We start from the raw sequence: 20,021 nt of genomic DNA on the forward strand, positions 1-20,021 counted from the left end.
GTGGTTAAAATCGAACACAGTCATCGCCCAAAACCAACAAGAACCAATGAACCATAGAGAGACTAGGGACACAACTAGTATGTACTCACCGAACAATACCCAAACCCCAAAGAATAGCACTGAACCAATCAAAACCAACGTTAACTCTGACCAACAAAAGAACTGTGCGCTACCCAAAGACCTAAGGCATCAACATCAAGAAAATACCAACGCCTCAGGCCTTTCCACATTGGACCATACAGTGAATAACCCAAAAAAGTAACCACCCCACAATGCTCCTAGCATTTACTCACATAAACCTTTGGGCATTAACACCTCCTAAACAAAAAACCCAAAAAATCCTTCATTAATTGTGCCTACGGGAGAAAGCCAAAAAAATCAAACCATGGACATAGACCCTACCATCACTATAACTAATCAATACTCTTCATTAATGCAAGACAATATTAGCCCACAAAATAGGAACATCACCCCCTCCCAGAAACCTAGTAGCTCGTTAGCAAACAACTATAGTACAAATCAACCTCACCCCTTGTCAATCCCAAGTCAAAATCCCATTAATGAACAAGACATTTTGAATTTTAGGATGAAGCAAACAGTTACCAAGGTCAATGACCCAAATTATATGGGAACAGATACTACTATCCCAATATATGTAATGATCCCAACTCCCTTATCCTACAAGACACAAAACATAACAAAGACAAAATACAAAATGCCAAGACTCCATCCAACAACCATAACAGGAGGTTCCCTAGGCCTCAAAGAAATATTTGGACACGACCCCAGCAAGTGAACCAGCCCCAAGCCCCTTTGATCTTCACCACAAGGCCCATTCAATCAGACCATACATCCCAATCTTGGCTGGAATGGGGACAAATGGGTCAAGCTTTGAACATAAGTCTACAAATAGAGGGGAGAGACATAATAGTCCAAATAGGAGATCCAAGCTACCTAGCCCAAATAATAGCGGAAGGTCTCCAACTAGGCCTAAACAATGCAATGATTCGACCATGGATGAACACTCACCAGTTCCACCCTTACCCGTCCCCTATGTCTCTGAAATCAGGCCCATACCCATCCCCATGAAGCCTCCAAGCATGGTCTCAACACACCAGACACAACCTGCCCAATCCAAACCTACCATTCTACCCGAACTCTACAAATTCTCCAACCCTAACCCCTACTTTTCAAACTGCACCAGCTCAGCAAACACCTCATCAAACCAGCCAGACCCCAAACCCCAACAACAACAACTTCTTGACACCAACACCCCAAGTAGTAACACCACTCCCCTCGCAGAACTTGAGCCAAACACAGATGGAAGAGGAGGAAGAAGAGGAAGATGCACCAACCGAAAGAATAGTGGAGCGCGGAGTGCTACGATACCCAAAACCGATGGTATTCAAAGCAAGAAAAGAAAAAAGGTTCATCTTAAGCTGCCCAGTGGATTTGAGGTAGTGCTCCATCTCCATCAGGAAGATGAACCCTCCAGGTTTGTACCAGCATGTAGTGGTGCTAGTGCCAACAATGTTCACGCACTACTGGACACACATGGAAAGCATGAGGAACAACCTAAGCCCTACTAGCAGCCATGAAAGAGGAGCTTCAACCAGAAACACAAGCATGAATATGATTATCTGGAACTGTAGAGGCGCAAGTAGTGCAGAGTTTAGAAGAGCGTTTAGAGCAATGCTGGATTACCACAGACCTAGCATTGTAGCCCTACTAGAAACGAAGCTGGAAGACCACCATGATTTGGTGCATGACTTTGGCTACTCAAGCTTTATTCAAATGCCTGCCAATGGGAACTCGGGCGGCATTGTGCTCATGTGGAACAATGGAGAAACTATAGTGGATCAAATTGGAGGAACAGACCAAGAGATACACGCCATGGTAAAGGTACGAAACTCAACAAAAAGTTGGTTATGCTCTATTATTTATGCTAGTAACCTATTGGAAGAAAGACTAATCCTATGGAAAAATCTTAAAATACTGGCTAATAACTACAAGGGACCGTGGCTTGTTGCAGGAGACTTCAATGAAGTCACTCGCGCTTCGGAAAAATTCGGGGATTACACGTAAATTATAATCGAATATCACACTTCCTAGATTGTATGAATCACTGTAGACTCATGGACTTACGGTTTAAGGGTCCAAAGTTTACTTGGACAAACAAAAGGAAAAATTGCAAAAACCTAATTATGGAACGACTAGATAGATGCATAGCAAACCCGGATTGGTTAGAACTGTTTCAGGAAGCTAGCGTCAAGCATCTAACTAGAGTCCACTCAGACCACTGTCCAATAAAACTGGACCTATACAAAAGTTTAACCACTAAAAATAATATTTTTAGAATAGAGTCTATGTGGCTATCTCACCCCACCTTTAGAACCCTAGTCGATAACTCATGGTCAGACCAACCAAATATAACCAAAGCCATAAACAACTTCTGTTCTAAGGTAATTGAATGGAACAAAAATACCTTTGGTAACATTTTTAAACGGAAGAACAAAATCCTAGCTAGATTAAAGGGTATCCAAAATTCCCTAAATTACCCCCACAGTCAATTCCTCATAAATCTTGAAAATGAACTCCTAAATGAGTATAACTTAGTACTCATGCAGGAGGAGGAATTTTGGAAGCTTAAATCCAGGGTGCAGTGGATTCAGGACGGAAACGCTAACACAAAATTCTTCCATATTACCACAATGCAAAGAAGAAGGAAAAATAGAATCATTTGTCTAAAAGATGAAGCAGGGAATTGGTTCTAAGATCAAAACCTTATCAAAGACCTAATTATTAACTATTACCAAAACCTCTACTCTATGGGTCATAAACAATCCATGCTTAATAATATCTACATGACCTAAAACACAAAAATTAGAGATCAAGACTACCCATGCCTAAGTAGTATCCCCTCGGTAGAAGAAATAAAAAGGGCATTGGATTCTTTTAAACCCTACAAAATCTCCTGGACCGGTTGGGCTTCACCCTTTCTTTTACCAGAAATATTGGAAGGAGACAAGCAAACACCTCATAAATTTCTGCCAAAACTCATTCAAATCCAAAAGAATGCTTAAAAGCATGAATAGCACCTTTGTCTGCCTCATTCCCAAATGCCAAAATGCTGAAACAATTAGGCAATTTAGACCCATAAGCCTGTGCAACACGGCTTATAAGGTCGTCACTAAGATAATTGTTAATCGTATTAAGCCCTTCCTAGCCAATCTCATCCACCCTACTCAAACTAGCTTTATCAAGGGCAGAAGAGCTTCTGATAATACCCTAATGATAAATGAGGTGCTAGACCACCTCAAAAAAACTAAGGGTAAAAAATTCAAAATGATGATCAAAATCGACCTAGAGAAAGCCTTCGACAAAATTGAATGGTCTTTTGTTAGATTCTCTCTCATTTCTCTTAACTTCCCTCCTGACCTTATTGATATTATAATGTTCTGCGTTTTTACCACCACCATGGCAATTCTAATCAACGGCTCTAAAACTGAATTCTTTGAACCCTCAAGGGGTATTAGACAGGGAGATCCCCTTTCCCCGTATATCTTTATCATATGTATGGAAATACTCTCTAGATTGATTGACCATGAAATAGACTGTTGTAGACGGACACCTATCAAAATAGCTCCCAAAAGCCCGAAGCTATCCCATCTATTCTTTGTGGACGACCTTATCCTCCTAGCTGAAGCCAACCAAAAAAGTTACAACTCGATTATAGACACGATCAACAAATTTTGTGGAGCTTCAGGACATTCTATCAATTTTAGAAAATCAAAAATTGTGTTCTCTAGAAATACCCCTACGGACTATAAATACCACATTGGCAATTTTTTTTTCAATGAGATATACCAATAACTTAGGAAAATACCTAGGTTTTTCTATGCCCAATGCCAATCCTACCAAAAAAGACTTCCAATTCATTCTAGATCGGATGAATACTAAACTAAAAGGTTGGAAAACTAAGTTTCTTAATATGGCTGGTAGATCAACCCTTATCAAAGCATCCTTAGCCGCAATCCCCAACCACGTTATGCAAATATACGACCTCCCCAAAATAACCCTCAATAAGATAGACCTAATCCAAAGAAATTTTCCTATGGGGTAGCACAGATGAAAAAAAGAAATGCCACCTTGTTAGATGGAGCATAGTCACAATGCCTAAGAAGCAAGGTGGATTGGGCATCCCTAACACCCACTGGAAAAATACCTCTTTCAATGCGGCATTAGCTTGGAGATATAAAAAAGAGAGAGAGGCTCTATGGGTCAAAACCCTATCTAGCAAATATGACCATAGGAAAAGCAAAAATCTAGGCTCTCACGCTTGGAAAGTTATTAGGAAGGGCTCTATAATTTGCAATGCCAGCACCAAATGGCTAGTAGGAAATGGGTGTCCATCAATTTATTACAAGATAAATGGATAAATCAACTAGGAGCCCTTAGGGACTATATACAAGGTCCCATTCCTGCTAGCATTATCAAAAATGGAATATTCGACCTTAGAGACTTATCCTTTGAATTTCCCCTAAAAATAGTCTCAAAAATCAATAGTACATACATAAAGCAAATTACGCCCATAACTGACTCGTATGCTTGGGACTCGAAGAATCATAGCTGCTTCTCCACCAAGGCTGCTTATGACGCAATCTTAGTGTATTGTTGTATTAATAAATCGTTTTCTTACAAAAAAAATAATATATTTTCATCGATAAGAAAGAAAACGCGTTGCAATATAAACCTTCAAATTAGCCGCATAATGTTCTTGGAAAGGAGTAAAGTGTACGCTTTCATGTGTATAAAAATAGAGAAAGCAACTCTTGAGATTTTTTTTTTAAAAAAACAATCAACCTTGGGAATACTGTTTGCAATAAATTTGTGGAGAAAAATAAAACTGCAATAAAAGAGACTATAAAGAAAAAAGGATTTTATTGATAAACATTGCAGGTTACAACTCTGTTTATCCCTTGATTCTTCCCTCCGATTTATTCTACGTTATTCGAGGGCCTTCGCGACGTATTTCTCGAACGTAGGACTTTAAGAAAGACATATTTGACATGTCTTCTTAATGAATATTCCAATAGTTCCATGGAATTTCGGAGATCTCATATTTGATCTCTCTGTGCATATTTCAAGAATTTATGGAATTGCTGAGATCGTCTTTGAAAGACTTATGTAGCCTTATTTATAGGCATGAATTAGAGTTTGGGTTGAGTAGTGATGTGTGACTATAATTATATATTTTTAGTATATTATTTACTCTACATTTAGGTGCTTTAATGCTAAACTATACTATATTTGTATTTAATTGAGTTATTTTATGTGTAGGTACATTGGAGATGAAATTAGAGCAAAGTGAATATTTAAAGTATAAATCATGCTCGAAAGCAACAGAAAAGAAGAAATAAAGAAAGAGCAGAATGAAAATGAAGCAGCAGGCATTGCAAGCCAAATGGCTCGCGTTAGAGCAGGCGAGGCGAGCAGTTTTGCTCGCGTTGAAGCACGTGAAGCAAAGGCTTACGCGAGGTCAAGCTTGCGGCAGAGCCAACGGCGCAAGGGTTGAGGCGAGGTGGAGCATGCGGTAGAGCTCGCGGCGCATGGGCTATAGCGAGAGTTCCGGATTTTAAAAGCCTATTTCATCTCCTTGTTGGCTATGGACTTGGGCTATTTCGTTTTGATCTTTTCCTACACATATAAATAGTCATTAAATATTACTTTTGAAGGAGTTCGGTGACCAGAGGCAAGAATAGCACGTGGAACAATTTTTGGGTGAAAGAATCATCGAGTTCTACATTCCTTCATCTTTTCGTTGTAACTTGTTTATGCAAAATGTTTGAGAAACTGTTATTATGAATATGAGTAGCTAAACTTCTAATATAGGAACCTATTGTAAGATGATTTTCCTATTACGTTTAATATTGATTTTCCGTAGCTTTTTCTCTACTTGTTCAACTACGTTTATATTGTGGTTGATTGAAGAGATCTCAATTGACTGTGCCTATTTAGTGTGTATTGCTTGGAAGAGAATGCATATTTAGGTAGTTGTTGAACAACATCACTCCTAACGTATGTGAGGGATCAATATGGAGGGTTTAAAGGTGGGATCGGGAATAACGAAACCTTGGTGCGATCCGAGTGAGAAGTGACTTAGTGCCAGCTAGCGTTGTTCGGAAGAATATGTCAGTAAATTGTGGTAGTTGCTCGGAAAAGAATTACGACACTCAAAGTACTCACGATCGGTAGAGAAAACTTAGGCAAATTTATACGAAACATAGCGGAGAGGATTCCAACAATAGGGAAAATCATAACCTTAGACCATTCCAATTCTTGTCTACAAACTATTCATCGTTAGTCATCAGTTACTGCATTTTCATTACTTGGTCTTTAGTTAGTAGACATCCAATTCATTATTTATATTTCTTATGATTGATTACTTGAATTTGTGCAAGTCTAGTAGTTGTGCTTAGTAGTTTAATTCTCTGTAGGAACCGCTAGACCTCTTAGGAGGCATAGTTGGGCATGATCAAATTTTGGCGCCGTGCTAAAAGAAGTGTTAGAATTCTTAGTTTTTCTTCATTTTAAACTATGTACATTGAAATTCTAATGTTTGTAGCCTTGGGTGTTACAGGTGCATGCCTAGAAACTCCTTAAGAACTGGTGAATTGTTCGAAGCATTATTAGATCCTGAGAAAGTTTTCAAGGCATTGAATCGTGCAAACAAGAAGGACAAACAACAACAGAACTCAACAGAACAAATCTAACTAGACATGGGTGACGTAATAGAAAACCCAAACAATCAGGGTGTGGCACCTCTTGTGCCAGAAGCGGCCTTGTATGATTGTGTAGAACCCACCACTAAAAATCTGGCAACCGCAATTGCAGTCCCTCAGATACAACCGGAATCATTTCAAATCACAAATAACATTTTACATTTGTTGCAGAACAAGGGACTGTTCTCGGGGTATTATATTGAAGATCCTCAGCAACATCTGAAAAATTTCCTGTCGATATATGTCACGCAAAGGTAACCAAATGTGACACCGGAAGCAATAAGGCTGTCACGACTCCGGTTCGCCCTCCGTGAACATCGCGATGGCACCTAGTCTCTACGACTAGGTAAGCCTAAAATGCGGAAAATAAACCAAATTTGCGGAAGAAAAATAAGTTAAAAGTGAGGTAGAGTAAATAAGCAATGTTTAAGAGTGCCGCCTGGCATACACAACATTAATCTCTCAAAAACTAATACATGAATCCAAGACCCGGAAACCCATGAATCACAAGCTAAGAAGTACTACATAGCTCTAACTTCAGAATGACTAACAAGAACTGAAATACATAAGGGCTAATACTAAACAGCAAGAGTAGAAAGAGACTCCTCGGTCTGCGGATGCGGCAGATATACCTCGAAGTCGCTATAGCAGTCGCCTCGCCTCAAGGGTGGTAGGACTGAGTCGGAGTACCTGGATCTGCACATGAAAAACATGCGCAGGAAGGGCATGAGTACACCACAGTGGTACTCAGTAAGTGCCAAGCCTAACCTTGGTTGGATAGTGACGAGGAAGGTCAGAGCCCTACTGAGGTTAAATAAGATATAAGCTTTAACAGTGTGAAATAAACAATGTAAATAAGTAACACAGGATATGAAGGACAACAACAACTATTACAAAGGCAAGTAAAACACAGAAAGAGAATACAGCTCAACTCCGAGATAACAACCGGGGATCTCCCAGGATACCGTCCTGTAGTCCACAAATATAAATATCATATCCAGTGGATCTTCCGGGTGCAGTCCCATAGTCCAACTCATTAATGCGCGGGGATCTATCGGAATACCACATCCGTAGTCCCAAATATAAATACTCCGTACTGGGGAATCTACCGGGTGCAATCCCGTAGTTCCAATGTAAAAGTGCAGGGGGATCTCCCGGAATGCAATTCCGTAGTCCCAAAGTAAACATACAGGGGAGCTCCCGGGATACCGTCTCGTAGTCCCAAAGTAAACATATAGCAGCAACAAGAACTCAATTCAATCAATTTCATACCAAAGTCAGACAGATAATTCTAACCTAGCATGCTTCACGTAATACATATAAGGCAGTTAAGTCAAATAGAACAATTTAGTCAAGTAGACATGCTTCTCTAGACTAACAGCAGGCTAAATTTCCAAGTAGTGTAAGCAAGAAAAGAAGAACACAATTCCAGACTATTTTTAATGAAATAAAAACCGGATTTCCAACAATTAGCACAAGTACGCGCTCGTCACCTCACGTACAAGGCATTTCAATTATCACAATTTCAATCCTAAGGGGAAAGGTCCCCCACACAAGGTTAGACAAGCCACTTACCTCGAACCGGCTCAAATGTCAACCCGAAACCACGTTCTTGCCACGGGTATCTGACTCCAAATGGTCCAAATCTATTCAATTAAATTTCATAATGTAAATAACACTTCAACTAACTGATTCTACAATTAAATTCTAAGCTAAAATGCGAAATTAGGTAAAATGACCAAGACTCCCTCCAGGCTCACATCTCGAACTCGATAAAAATCACATCAACGGAATACGTATCTTCCCACGAGTCCATACATACCAAGAACACTGAAATCGGAGTCCAAATGACCCCTCAAATTCTCATTTTAAAGCCTCTTAAACTCAAGCCCTAATTCTTCTATTTTAGGCCTAGCTTCCATGATTTACTAGGTAGATTTCATATTAGAAACGAGTTTTAAGACCAAGAATCTTACCTCCAAGTGATTCCCTTCAAATCCCTCTTCAATCCCCTCCAAAGAGCTCCAAAAATGATTAAAATGGTGGAAATATAACCCTAAGGTCGCGGAACATGTTTTTAAAACATTTCTTCCCAGTTGTTTCTGCATCTGCGGTAAAGGGAGCACATCTGCGGTCCCGCACCTATGGAAGAATGTATCGCAGGTGCGAAAAGTCACTTAACGGGCGAGGTACGCATCTGCGGTCTCTTGGCCGCATCTGCGGCACCGCATGTGCGAAAACCCAGCCGCACCTGCGAAATCCTGGAGCTTGGTCCAAACTCGCTTCTGCGGCCACTTAGCCGCTTCTACGGCGCCGCACCTGCGGAACCCAAACCACAGGTTCGGTTATGACAGAACCAGCAGCTGAAGCTGCAACTTTAACTCCAAAATTTCCTCCGTCAACCACCCGAAATCATCCCGAGGCCCCCAGGACCTCAACCAAAGGCACCAACAAGTCTAATACCACTACCCAAACTTGTACCAATCCTTAAAACACCTAAAACAACGTCGAAACCCCAAATTAACCATGGATTCAAGCCTAAGAATTCCAAATTTCTCAAAATACGCTTTCGATCAAAAAGTCTATCAAACCTCGTCCGCATGACCTGAAATTTTGCACACATGTCACATTCAACACTACGGAGCTACTCCAACTTCCGGAATTCCATTCCAACCCTCGGATAAAAATCTCATAAAACTGGAAACTTCAAAAATTCATCTTTCGGCATTTCAAGCCTAAATTAGCGACGGACCTCCAAAACACAATCTGAATACGCCCCTAAGCCCGAAATCACCCAGCAGAACTAACGGGACCATCGGATTTCCTTTCCGAGGCCGTCTTCACACTATTCCGACTATGGTCAAATTTCAAGACTTAAGCTCTCATTTAGGGACTAAGTGTCCCAAAACTCTCCGAAATTCAAAACCGAACATCTCGGCAATTCAAAATAGTAGAAATAAACATGGGAAAGCAATTAATAGGGGGATCGAGGCGTAAATTCTAAAATCGACCGGCCGGGTCGTTACAAAGGCTGTTGTTGTTTCCATTCTCAGTGACGGGAAAGGCTCAGACTTGGTTCAATTCACTCCCCATAAACTCCATCACTATTTGGGAGGAATTGGTCAAGCCATTTTTTAACAAGTTCTACCCACCCAATAAGACTGCCAAACAAGTTGATGAGATATTGAGCTTCAGGCAGAAACCAACTGAAACACTACAAGAAATGTGGGAGAGTTTCAAAGGTATGCTGGTTAAGTGTCCACACCATGGCATTCCAGATCAGATGTTGGGGAAAAGGTTCTACACGGGATTGGCAGACAGCTTGAAGGCCAATGTTGATGCTTCAGCAGGTGTAGCATTTTTTAGCAAATCATTTAGAGAATGTAAGGTCTTACTTGATAAAATAGCTCAAAACTCAGGATGTATGACAAGAGACTCTACAATCACTCCTATCGTTCACTCAGTAGCTTTGGACCCAAACAACTCCATCGCCGAGAATATGGCCACTCTGATGACGCAAATGAGTATCCTCACCAAAAAGATAATGAATCAGGCCAGAAGCAGGTACACATAGTTGACACGACTAATGGAGGCTTATGTACACCATGTATTAACCAACCATATGTATGCTCGTGGAGTGGTGGAAGTGATAACCAGAACTATCAAGAAAATATGAACTATGTGGGAAACTATGGAGGACAGAGGCAATGTGGTCAGAATTGGGGGCAGCAGAATCAACAGTATAGACCAGCACAACAGCAGTACAATAATAGCAACAATCCTGGAGCTATGTTACCACAGGGTCAAGTTGTGCCTTACCAAAGGCAACAGGGATACAACCAACAAAATCAGCAGCTAGCTTACCAACAGCCTCAACAACAACAGATAGTGAGACAAGATGATGGGTTCTCTGAAATTAAAGGAATGCTGCAACAACTGACTGGGTCCAATGGAAAAATGCAAGAGAGAGTAGACGCATATGACTCAGCGATAAAAGGCATTGAGATTCAATTAGGGCAGATATCCATGGCTCCGAATAACCTGCAGACACACGTGTCAATCCAAAAGAGTGGGGCCCGAAGCAGCTTATGACGGTGAGTCTAAGAAATGGTAGGGATCTAGATCTGGAGCAAGAAATTGCTCGAGAAAGCGACCAACTGAAACACTTGTGCCAGTACCTATTGAGGTAGATGATTCAACATGGTTAACTGAGGTAACGATACAACATGCACAAGAGGACACAAGAAAAGAAAAAGAGGTTTCAAAGGAGACTGAGGTAGTGCAAGAAACAACTGTACAAGTAGTGCCCGAGCAGGATCAAACTCAAATCACAGGAAGGAAGCGACCTCCTGCACCCTTCCCACCGAGATTGATCAAATATCAGAAGGATGAGCAGTACAAGAAATTCATGGAGATGTTGAAGCAAATCCAAGTGAACATTCCACTGATTTATGCATTGAGGGAGATGTTTGGGTATGCAAAAATGATGAAGGATTTGATATCTCGCAAGTTCGACTTTCAAGACTTGGCCACTGTTACACTAACCCAGACCGATAGTGCTGTCGTGATAAGACCCATAGCTGAGAAGTTGTCAGACCCAGGGAGTTTCATAATCCCATGCATAGTCGGGAGCTACGCTTTTGCTAAAGCATTGTGTGATTTGGGGGCGAGCATACACTTGATGCCCTTAACTATCTATAAAAGGTTAGGCATTGGAAGAGCAAGACCCACATCCATGTTACTACAGCTAGCCGACCGGACGATGAAGAGGCCATCGGGTATTTTTGATGATGTACAGGTGCAGGTTGGAAAGTTTGTGTTCCAAGAGATTTTGTCATTCTAGACTGCCGGGTTGACGAGAAGATTCCCATAATTTTGGGAAGGCCATTCTTAGCCACCGGGAGAGCTCTAATTGATTGTGAAACTTGAGAGCTAAATATGAGACTGAACGATGAAGAGATAATGTTCAATGTACAGAAGTCTATGCGGTGACCAAGTGAATTTGCTATCTGCTATCTGATAAAAGCTGTGGATGTGATTTTGGAGGAGGAAGATGAGGCTCTGAATGCTAAAGACCCTCTATGTAACGACCCGATTGGTCATTTTGAGTATCTGCACTTCACTCGATTTAGAATCAAATCTGTGTTTTGAAGCCTTTAGAGCCTCATTCTAGCCTTCCTTGATTTGCGTGCGCAGTCCGGGTATCGACCCGGGAGGCTTATATGCTAAAAAACTGATAAAAACAAGAATTTTTGCCTAAAAAGTTAATTTTAGTTGACTTCAATCAACGTTTTGAGTAAATGGACCCGGACCTGTGTTTTGACGGTCCCAGTGGGTCCGTATTAAGATATGGGATCTGGGCGTATGCCTGGAGTCGAATTCCGAGGTCCCTAACTTGAGTTATGAATTTTTATTGAAAATTAAAAGTCTGAAAAATCTAATGTTTTTAAGAATTAATTGAATGTTTGGCATTGTTGATATCGGGTCCGTATTTTCATTCTGGAGCTCGGTACAGGTCCAATATAATATTTTTTACTTATCTATGAAATTTGGTGGGAAACGGAGTCGGTTAGACGTGATACGAACGTCCGGTGGTAAAAATAGAGATTTCAAAGCTTTCTTGAAAATCTCAATTGATTTGGTGTCCAATTCGTAGTTCTAGGTGTTATTATTGTGATTTGATCGCACGAGCAAGTTCGTATGATGCTTTTAGACTGGTGTGCACTTTTGGTTTGGATCGAGGGGCTTGGTTGTATTTTTGGATCATTGGTTAAGAGACTAGTAAAGTTAAGAAATTTGAGAGTTTGACCGTGGTCAATATCGGGTTAAGACGACCTCTTTTCAGTGCTTTGAGTGAGCGAACAGGTCCGTAGCGTGTTTTATAATTTAAATTCATATATGGTATGTGTCTGGGAGGTTCCGGATGAGTTTCGGATCATTTCGGAGAAGTTTGGGTTTTGCTGGTTTCTAGTGCGACACTGTTCATTTGCAATTGCGAACCTTTTATGGCAATTGCGAAAACACTGTTCATTAGCAATTGTGAACCTTTGATGGCAATTGCGAATACACTGTTCATCCACAATTGCCAACCATTTATGGCAATTGCGAAGACACTGTTCATTTGCAAATGCGAAGTTTTGTTCGCAAATGCGACATCTGCAGCCTGTTAAGTGCTAAGAATTCCGAGTTTTTGCTTCATTTTCATATTTTTGAACCCTAGCTTCGAGGTGAGGCGATTTTGAGAGGGGATTTTCATACCATAACATTGTGTAAGTATCTTTAATCAATTTCCAACTGTATTTCATGATTTTATACAAGATTTAACATCAAATTCATGAGAAATCTATGGCAAAATTTGGGGATTTTGTCAAAGTTTTGAAAAATGAAAATTTAGGATTTGAGAGTCGAATAGGACTCGGATTTGAAAACAAAATACATATTTGGACTCGTGAGGCTATGGGTAGTCAAACCCGGGTTTTGACCGGGCGGGCCCGGGGTTTGAGTTTTGTTGACTTTTGGAAAATCTAATAAAAATCGCAGCTTTATTAATTGAAATTATTTTCTCTTGCATTTTGTGATGTATTCAAGTCGTTGATGGCTAGATTGAGCCGGGCAGAGGCGAATTTGTTAAGGAAAAAGGCTAGATTGAGTCTTGAGTTAGCCTAATGGAGGTAAGTGTTTTGCCTAACTTTGTTGAGGGAATTTTTCCTCTTATTTGTCATTGTATGCTACATGCGGGGGTGATACATATACGAGGTGACGAACGTATATGTATGTGCCGGGGTTAATCATGCTCGGGGGGTGGATTATGTTATATTTGTGTTTGTAGAATTTTGTGACATTCTGCTTAATGCCTTACTTGACTCTTAGATACTATGGACATAATATTAAATGATAGATATCCAAAGTTAGTTTGTTATATCTTGATCAAACTTGATGGAAATTGTAAGAATACATTGATGTGTTCTCTATGCGAAATCATTACTACATTGCTACAACCGACATTCTTGAGATGCTAGACTCTATACTTGTGTTGTGGGTCATTTATGAGATTCGTGGAAGTATTTGAATAATACGGTTCTTGAGGGTTGTTGAACCATTGTTGACTTGAAAAGTTGTGATTTTGAATGTGTTTGGAATATCAGTTTAAGCAATCTCCTTGATGTTATTTGTGCTTCCTGCCTTATTTGTCATTGATACTCATATGCTTGGTAAGGAAGAGTGTAAAGCACGAAGGGCAATGCCGTGCCATTGTTTATATATTATCATGTGAGGGAGAGTGTAAAAGCACGAAAGGTGTTGCCGTGCCACATTATTGAGAGTAAAAGCACGAAGGGTGATGCCGTGCCATATTATTGAGAGTAAAAGCATGAAGGGTGTTGCCGTGCCACATTATTGAGAGTAAAAGCACGAAGGGTGATGCCGTGCCATATCATTTGAGATTAAAAGCACGAAGGGTGATGCCGTGCCATTTCATTTATATCATTATGCTTGTATGTTATCGTGAGGTCATGGCATGATGGGTGATTCTGTGCAGGAGAGGATGAGGGACATGCATTATGTTTGATATCAGTCTTCCGTGTATATGTTCTTGTCTTTACCTTAAACTGTTATTGTCATGATTATAGATCTGAGGTGATTTGTTGCCATTGTTCTGTCATGATCTCCATCTCAATTGTTGTTGTGTTGCTCATACCTTCTACTTGCTTAACTTGCAAATACCATTCCTATTTCTTGCTTTTATAATTATACTTATGTTGTATCTATTCTGTTGCACCTTAGTGTAAGCCTTCCACCATGCTAGTCATTCATGCCCTTACTTGTTAAATTGTAAAGATCATGTGTTTCCTTCTTGTTTGCTATATTTGTACTTAGGTCTCCACTATGCTAGTTAATTGAAGTTGATAATCTTTGCTTTCCCATTGGTTGTTATTACTCACGTGATTTCCGCCTAGTCTTTTACTGTTGCCCACATGTATATCCTTGTCCATTGTTGTTACTTGCGTATTTCCTATCATTGTGTTTCTGTCATATGGTTAGTTCTGTTATACGTTATTTGGAAGGATGAGTTGGACGCACGAAGGGTGTTGCCGTGCTAATCGAATTGTTACATAAATTTATTTATACATGGTGAGGATGAGATAAAAGCACGAAGGGTGTTACCGTGCCATGTTATTTGTTATTTTGGACATACTTCTCATACTAAGGAAGATCGTAAATCTTCTACTGTGAATCCTTTTAGTAATTGTTGACTGTCTCACCGAGTTGTATATGATACTTTTATCAGTTATGTTTTGAACTACTTGACTGCTAATCTAACGTACAGGTTATAACAATAAGCATGTTTTAACTAAAAGCCTCGTCACAACCTCGACGAGGTTAGACAAAATACTTAACAGTGGGGTCGGTTGTACTGATACTGCACTTCTGCACATTGCGTGCAGATTTTGGAGCGGAGCTGCTGGTGACGTCGGGTGCTGATTCGGAAGATGTTCGTGCGTTTGGCTATAGCTGCCACTATTCCTTGGTAGTTTAGAGTATTGCTAATCTGTTTATGTAACCTTCAAACAGAATGTGTATTTATTTGTATCAGTTTTGAAATTGCAAATCTTAGAAGCTCGTGATTCGTACTACCAGGTCTTGGGTAAATTTGTAAATGTTCAGTTATCTATTCTCTATTCTCTTATAATCTCATTTGAGTTGTATTTTTGTTAGTTGGCTTACCTAGTGGGTTGAGTTAGGTGTCATCACGACTTGTGGTTTTTTGGGTCGTGACACTCTACCAGCCTGTCTCATGAACTTAGAAGAAGTAAATGGAGAGAACTTGGCGGAGTGGGTGTTGGCTCTTGAAGGCCAAGGGTTCTGGGAAAGAGCTCGAATTGAGTCTTTGCACTTAGAAGAAAGAAAGACTCTGCCAGCCAAATCATTGATCGAAGATCCACCGCTGTTGGAACTGAAACCACTACCACCTCACCTCAGGTATGCTTTCTTGGGACCTAACTCAACTTTACCTGTTATTATCTCATCTAGTTTGTTAGATGTGCAGGTAGAACATCTTTTGCAGGTGTTAAGAGAGTGAAAAACTACAATTGGTTGGACCATTACAGACATTAAAGGTATCAGCCCGGCCTTCTGTATGCATAAGATTTTACTGGAAGATGGGCACAAACCTTCTAGAGAACATCAAAGAAGGCCGAACCCCAACATGAAAGAAGTCGTGAAAAAGGAGGTGATCAAGTGGTTAGATGCGGGAATCATTTTCCCCATCTCCGACAGCAAGTAGGTTAGCCCAGTTCAATGTGTGCCAAAGAAAGGTGGAATGAATGTGGTGCAAAACGAGAACAACGAGCTGATCTTGACAGGAACAGTCACAGGATGGCGAATTTGTATGGACTATAGAAGATTAAACAAGGACACCCGAAAAGACCATTTTCCCCTGTCGTTCATTGATCAGATGTTAGATAGATTGGCTGGGAGGTCCCACTTTTGCTTTATGGATGGATACTCGGGGTATAATCAGATCTATATTGCCCTGGAAGATAGAGAGAAAACGTCATTCACCTGTCCATATGGCATCTACGCTTTCCGTAGAATGCCGTTTGGCCTATGTAATGCACCCGCCACATTCCAAAGGTGCATGATGGCCATCTTCTCAGATATGGTAGAGGACATAATGGAAGTCTTCATGGATGATTTCTTAGTGGTGGGAGACTCGTTCGATGACTGCCTTAGGAATCTGAAAAGAGTGCTGAAAAGATGTATGGAGACTAATCTGGTGCTAAACTGGGAAAAGTGCCATTTCATGGTACATGAAGGTATAGTCTTGGGGCACCTAGTGTCAAGTAAGGGCATTGAGGTGGATCATGCAAAGGTCGATGTGATAAAAAAGTTACCACCATCCACTTTCGTCAAGGCAATAAGAAGTTTCTTAGGCCACGCTGATTTCTACCGACGGTTTATAAAAGATTTCTCCAAAATTGCTAACCCCTTGTGTAAACTGCTTGAAAAAATCATCCTTTTGTGTTTTCTGATGACTGCAGGGTAGCGTTTGAGGAGTTGAAGAGGAGACTAGTGACTGCACCAATCATAGTGGCTCCCGACTGGGGCAACCGTTCGAGCTGATGTGTGATGCAAGCGACTATACTATGGGAGCAGTTCTTGGGCATAGAAAAGATAAATTCATGCATCCGATCTACTATTGAAGTAGAACCTTGAGTGGTGCCCAATTGAATTACACAATGATAGAGAAATAGATGCTAGTCGTGGTCTTCATATTTAATAAATTTAGGTCATATATGATAGGCTCGAAGGTAATTGTCTATTCTGTCCATGCTGCCCTCAGGTACCTAATTGAGAAAAAGGAGTCAAAGCTGCGCCTAATTCGATGGGTGCTACTGCTACAAGAGTTCGACTTGGAAATTCGTGACCAAAAGGGAACATAAAACCAAGTTGCTGATCATTTGTCCAGGATTGAAGGAGCCGAAAAGAAGGTTGAGGTGGAAGAGATCATGGAGACTTTCCCAGATGAACAACTTTTAGCCACAAGCCTTGAGGCAATGCCATGGTATGCAGATATTTCAAATTACCTGGCAAGCGGTATTGTTCACTATGACTTGTCTTCTGTGCAAAAGAAAAAGTTTTTTCGTGATTGTCGCATGTATTTTTTGGATGAAGCATATTTATTTAGAATTTGTCTTGATAACATGATCTGGAGATGCATTCCCGAAATAGACCAATCTTCTATTTTGCAGGCATGTCACGCTTCACCATATGGAGGTCATTTTGGAGGGGTAAGGACAACTGCTAAAGTATTGGAGTCGGGTTTTTAATGGACGACATTGTTTAGAGATTCACACTTCTGGGTGAAAAGTTTTGATAAGTGCCAATGGACGGGGAATATCTCCTGTAGACATGAGATGCCCATGAACCCAATACAAGAGGTGGAAGTATTCGATGTATGGGGAATCGATTTTATGGGACCATTTATCAGCTCATATAATAATAAGTACATACTTGTAGCAGTGGACTATGTCTCAAAATGGGTAGAAGCCGTGGCACTTCCAACAAATTATGCGAAGGCAATTATTGGTTTCCTGAGAAAAAATATCTTCACCCGATTAGGTACTCCAAGAGCGATCATCAGTGATGGAGGCACCCACTTCTGCAACCGAGCCTTTGCAAAGTTGTTGGAAAAATATGGCGTTCGCCATAAGGTTGCTACTCGGTATCACCCACAAACAAGTTGGCAAGTGGAGGAGTCAAACAGAGAAATCAAGAGTATTTTGACCAAAACTGTAAATGCTACTCGAATTGATTGGGCGAAAAAATTGGATGATGCGCTATGGGCTTACCACACTGCATTCAAAACTCCGATTGGTATGTCACTATATAAATTGGTGTTTGGAAAGGCATGTCACTTACCGGTGGAACTAGAGCATAGAGCCTTCTGGATGTTACGACAGTCAAATCTGGACTTGGAGGCTGCTGGAACTAGTAGAGTCACAGAGCTGCATGAACTTGACGAGTTCCGTTATCATGCTTTTGAGACTATAAGGTTATATAAGGAAAGAATGAAGCTGGTGCATGACAAAAACATTCTTGAGCAAAATTTTAAACTGGTAGATGTGGTATTATTATTCAATTCGAGATTGAGGTTGTTTCCGGGCAAGTTGCAGTCAAGATGGCCAGGACCATTCCGTGTGCTAGAGATTCATCCAACCGGAGCAGTAGAGATTGCATCAGAAGATGGCTCTCACAGGTTTAGAGTAAATGGTCAAAGGTTGATACATTACTTGGGCATGGATGTGACGAACGTGGTATCAATGGCTCATTTGCAAGAGCTAAAAATGTTGAGTGAGCCTTAAGATCGACTGCATTCGTCGTGCCGCGACATTAAACCAGGCGCTTCGTGGGAGGCAACCCATTGTACTGTTGTATTCTTCATGTTGTGACGTTAATAAGGCGCTCGTTGGGAGGCAACCCAACTCGTAATTTATTTTTAGAGTAACTAGAATTTTTCCTTTTGTTTATGGGCACTAACATGTTTGTAGGCAGTACTAGAGGACCGAGCATTAAACCTCGCGTCGCTAGGTTCTCAGCGCGCTTGGCCAGGCGGCACAGCTCGCGTCGCCGGGGTGGTATCTCGCGTGGGAGCTTGCTTCGCAAGGGTTATAGCGAAGAAGGTCTCGCATCAACCCTCGCGCCACAAACCTTCTAGATCGCGTCGCCAGGTTTGTGGCTTGCTAAGAAGCTCGCGTCGCCAGGTAAGTTGTTTTTCTTTTATTTTGTTTTTTTTGTTTCTTTTAACTCCTCTTAAAAACCTAACTTAAAACACTGTCGCAAAAAGCATTGCCTCAAGCCTAAAAAGAAAACACCCACGCCTAAACACAAATTTCCCTCTCCTCCTCCCACACAAACCCCATTGAAGACAAGTAGTCCTCCATGCCTTCACTCACTTGCAACATCAATTCAAGAGCAAGCCCTTCTCCTAAACATCTAAGGTATGGTTTCTAACTCTTTTCTTTGCCAAATTTCAAATTGTGTAAAGGCATGAAATCGGATAACTTTTGGGGTTGTTCTTCATAATAACAATGTGTTTGTGTGTCCCAAACACGTAAACCCCAAAGGAATGTATTGTTGTTGTGTGCAACAGTGGTAGCACGAAATCCCAAGCCGATTTGGGAGGGTGAAGCAATCCCTCATCCCTACAAGCACTTCCATGGCACTAGTGCATGCTAAGTGTTTGTGAAATTGCCTCAAAGGCATTCTTTGTCCCCATTGGAGCCCGAGTCTCTGGGATTGTGTACTAGTGCTATGTCACCGTGCACCACTTGAAATTTTAAGTGTGGGGTGGCTCACCGGTAGCTCTATACTTTGAAATTGTAGAAGACATCTTTGTGTCATTATTTGAATTTCATGTTAAAAAGAACGAGGTAAAGTCTGAGTAGCCTCGAAAATGGTTTTACATCATTTGATGAACTCATAAGTGTGGGGTTGCAAGACCAATACGGAGTATCAACCTTGTTTTGAAATGTTGCATTGCGTCTAAAACCGATTAATGTTCACTTGTGTAGGTAGGAACATGCCTCTAAAGAAGGATACTGGTAAAGGCAAGGGCAAAGACACTGCTCTGTCCAAGGCTAAGGCTCTCTGCGCACCTCCACCGAAAAAGAGAAAGAAGGGGGGGGGGGGTCGACATAAAGACCGCGGTTAAGGGTAGTGTCGAAGCAGTTGTCATCT

General features: G+C 40.9%; 1 protein-coding gene across 1 annotated transcript; it reads left to right on the forward strand.

Annotated features, from left to right (window-relative positions):
• The first annotated feature begins 10,454 nt into the window (after nt 1-10,454).
• On the forward strand, nt 10,455-11,625 carry LOC109209301. Its single transcript, XM_019372549.1, has 2 exons — nt 10,455-10,851; nt 10,958-11,625. The coding sequence occupies exons 1-2, from the start codon at nt 10,455-10,457 to the stop codon at nt 11,623-11,625; spliced, it is 1,065 nt and encodes a 354-aa protein (XP_019228094.1).
• Nucleotides 11,626-20,021: the final 8,396 nt, after the last annotated feature.

This window comes from Nicotiana attenuata, unplaced genomic scaffold (assembly GCF_001879085.1).
Source record: "Nicotiana attenuata strain UT unplaced genomic scaffold, NIATTr2, whole genome shotgun sequence".
Taxonomy (NCBI): Eukaryota; Viridiplantae; Streptophyta; class Magnoliopsida; order Solanales; family Solanaceae; genus Nicotiana; species Nicotiana attenuata.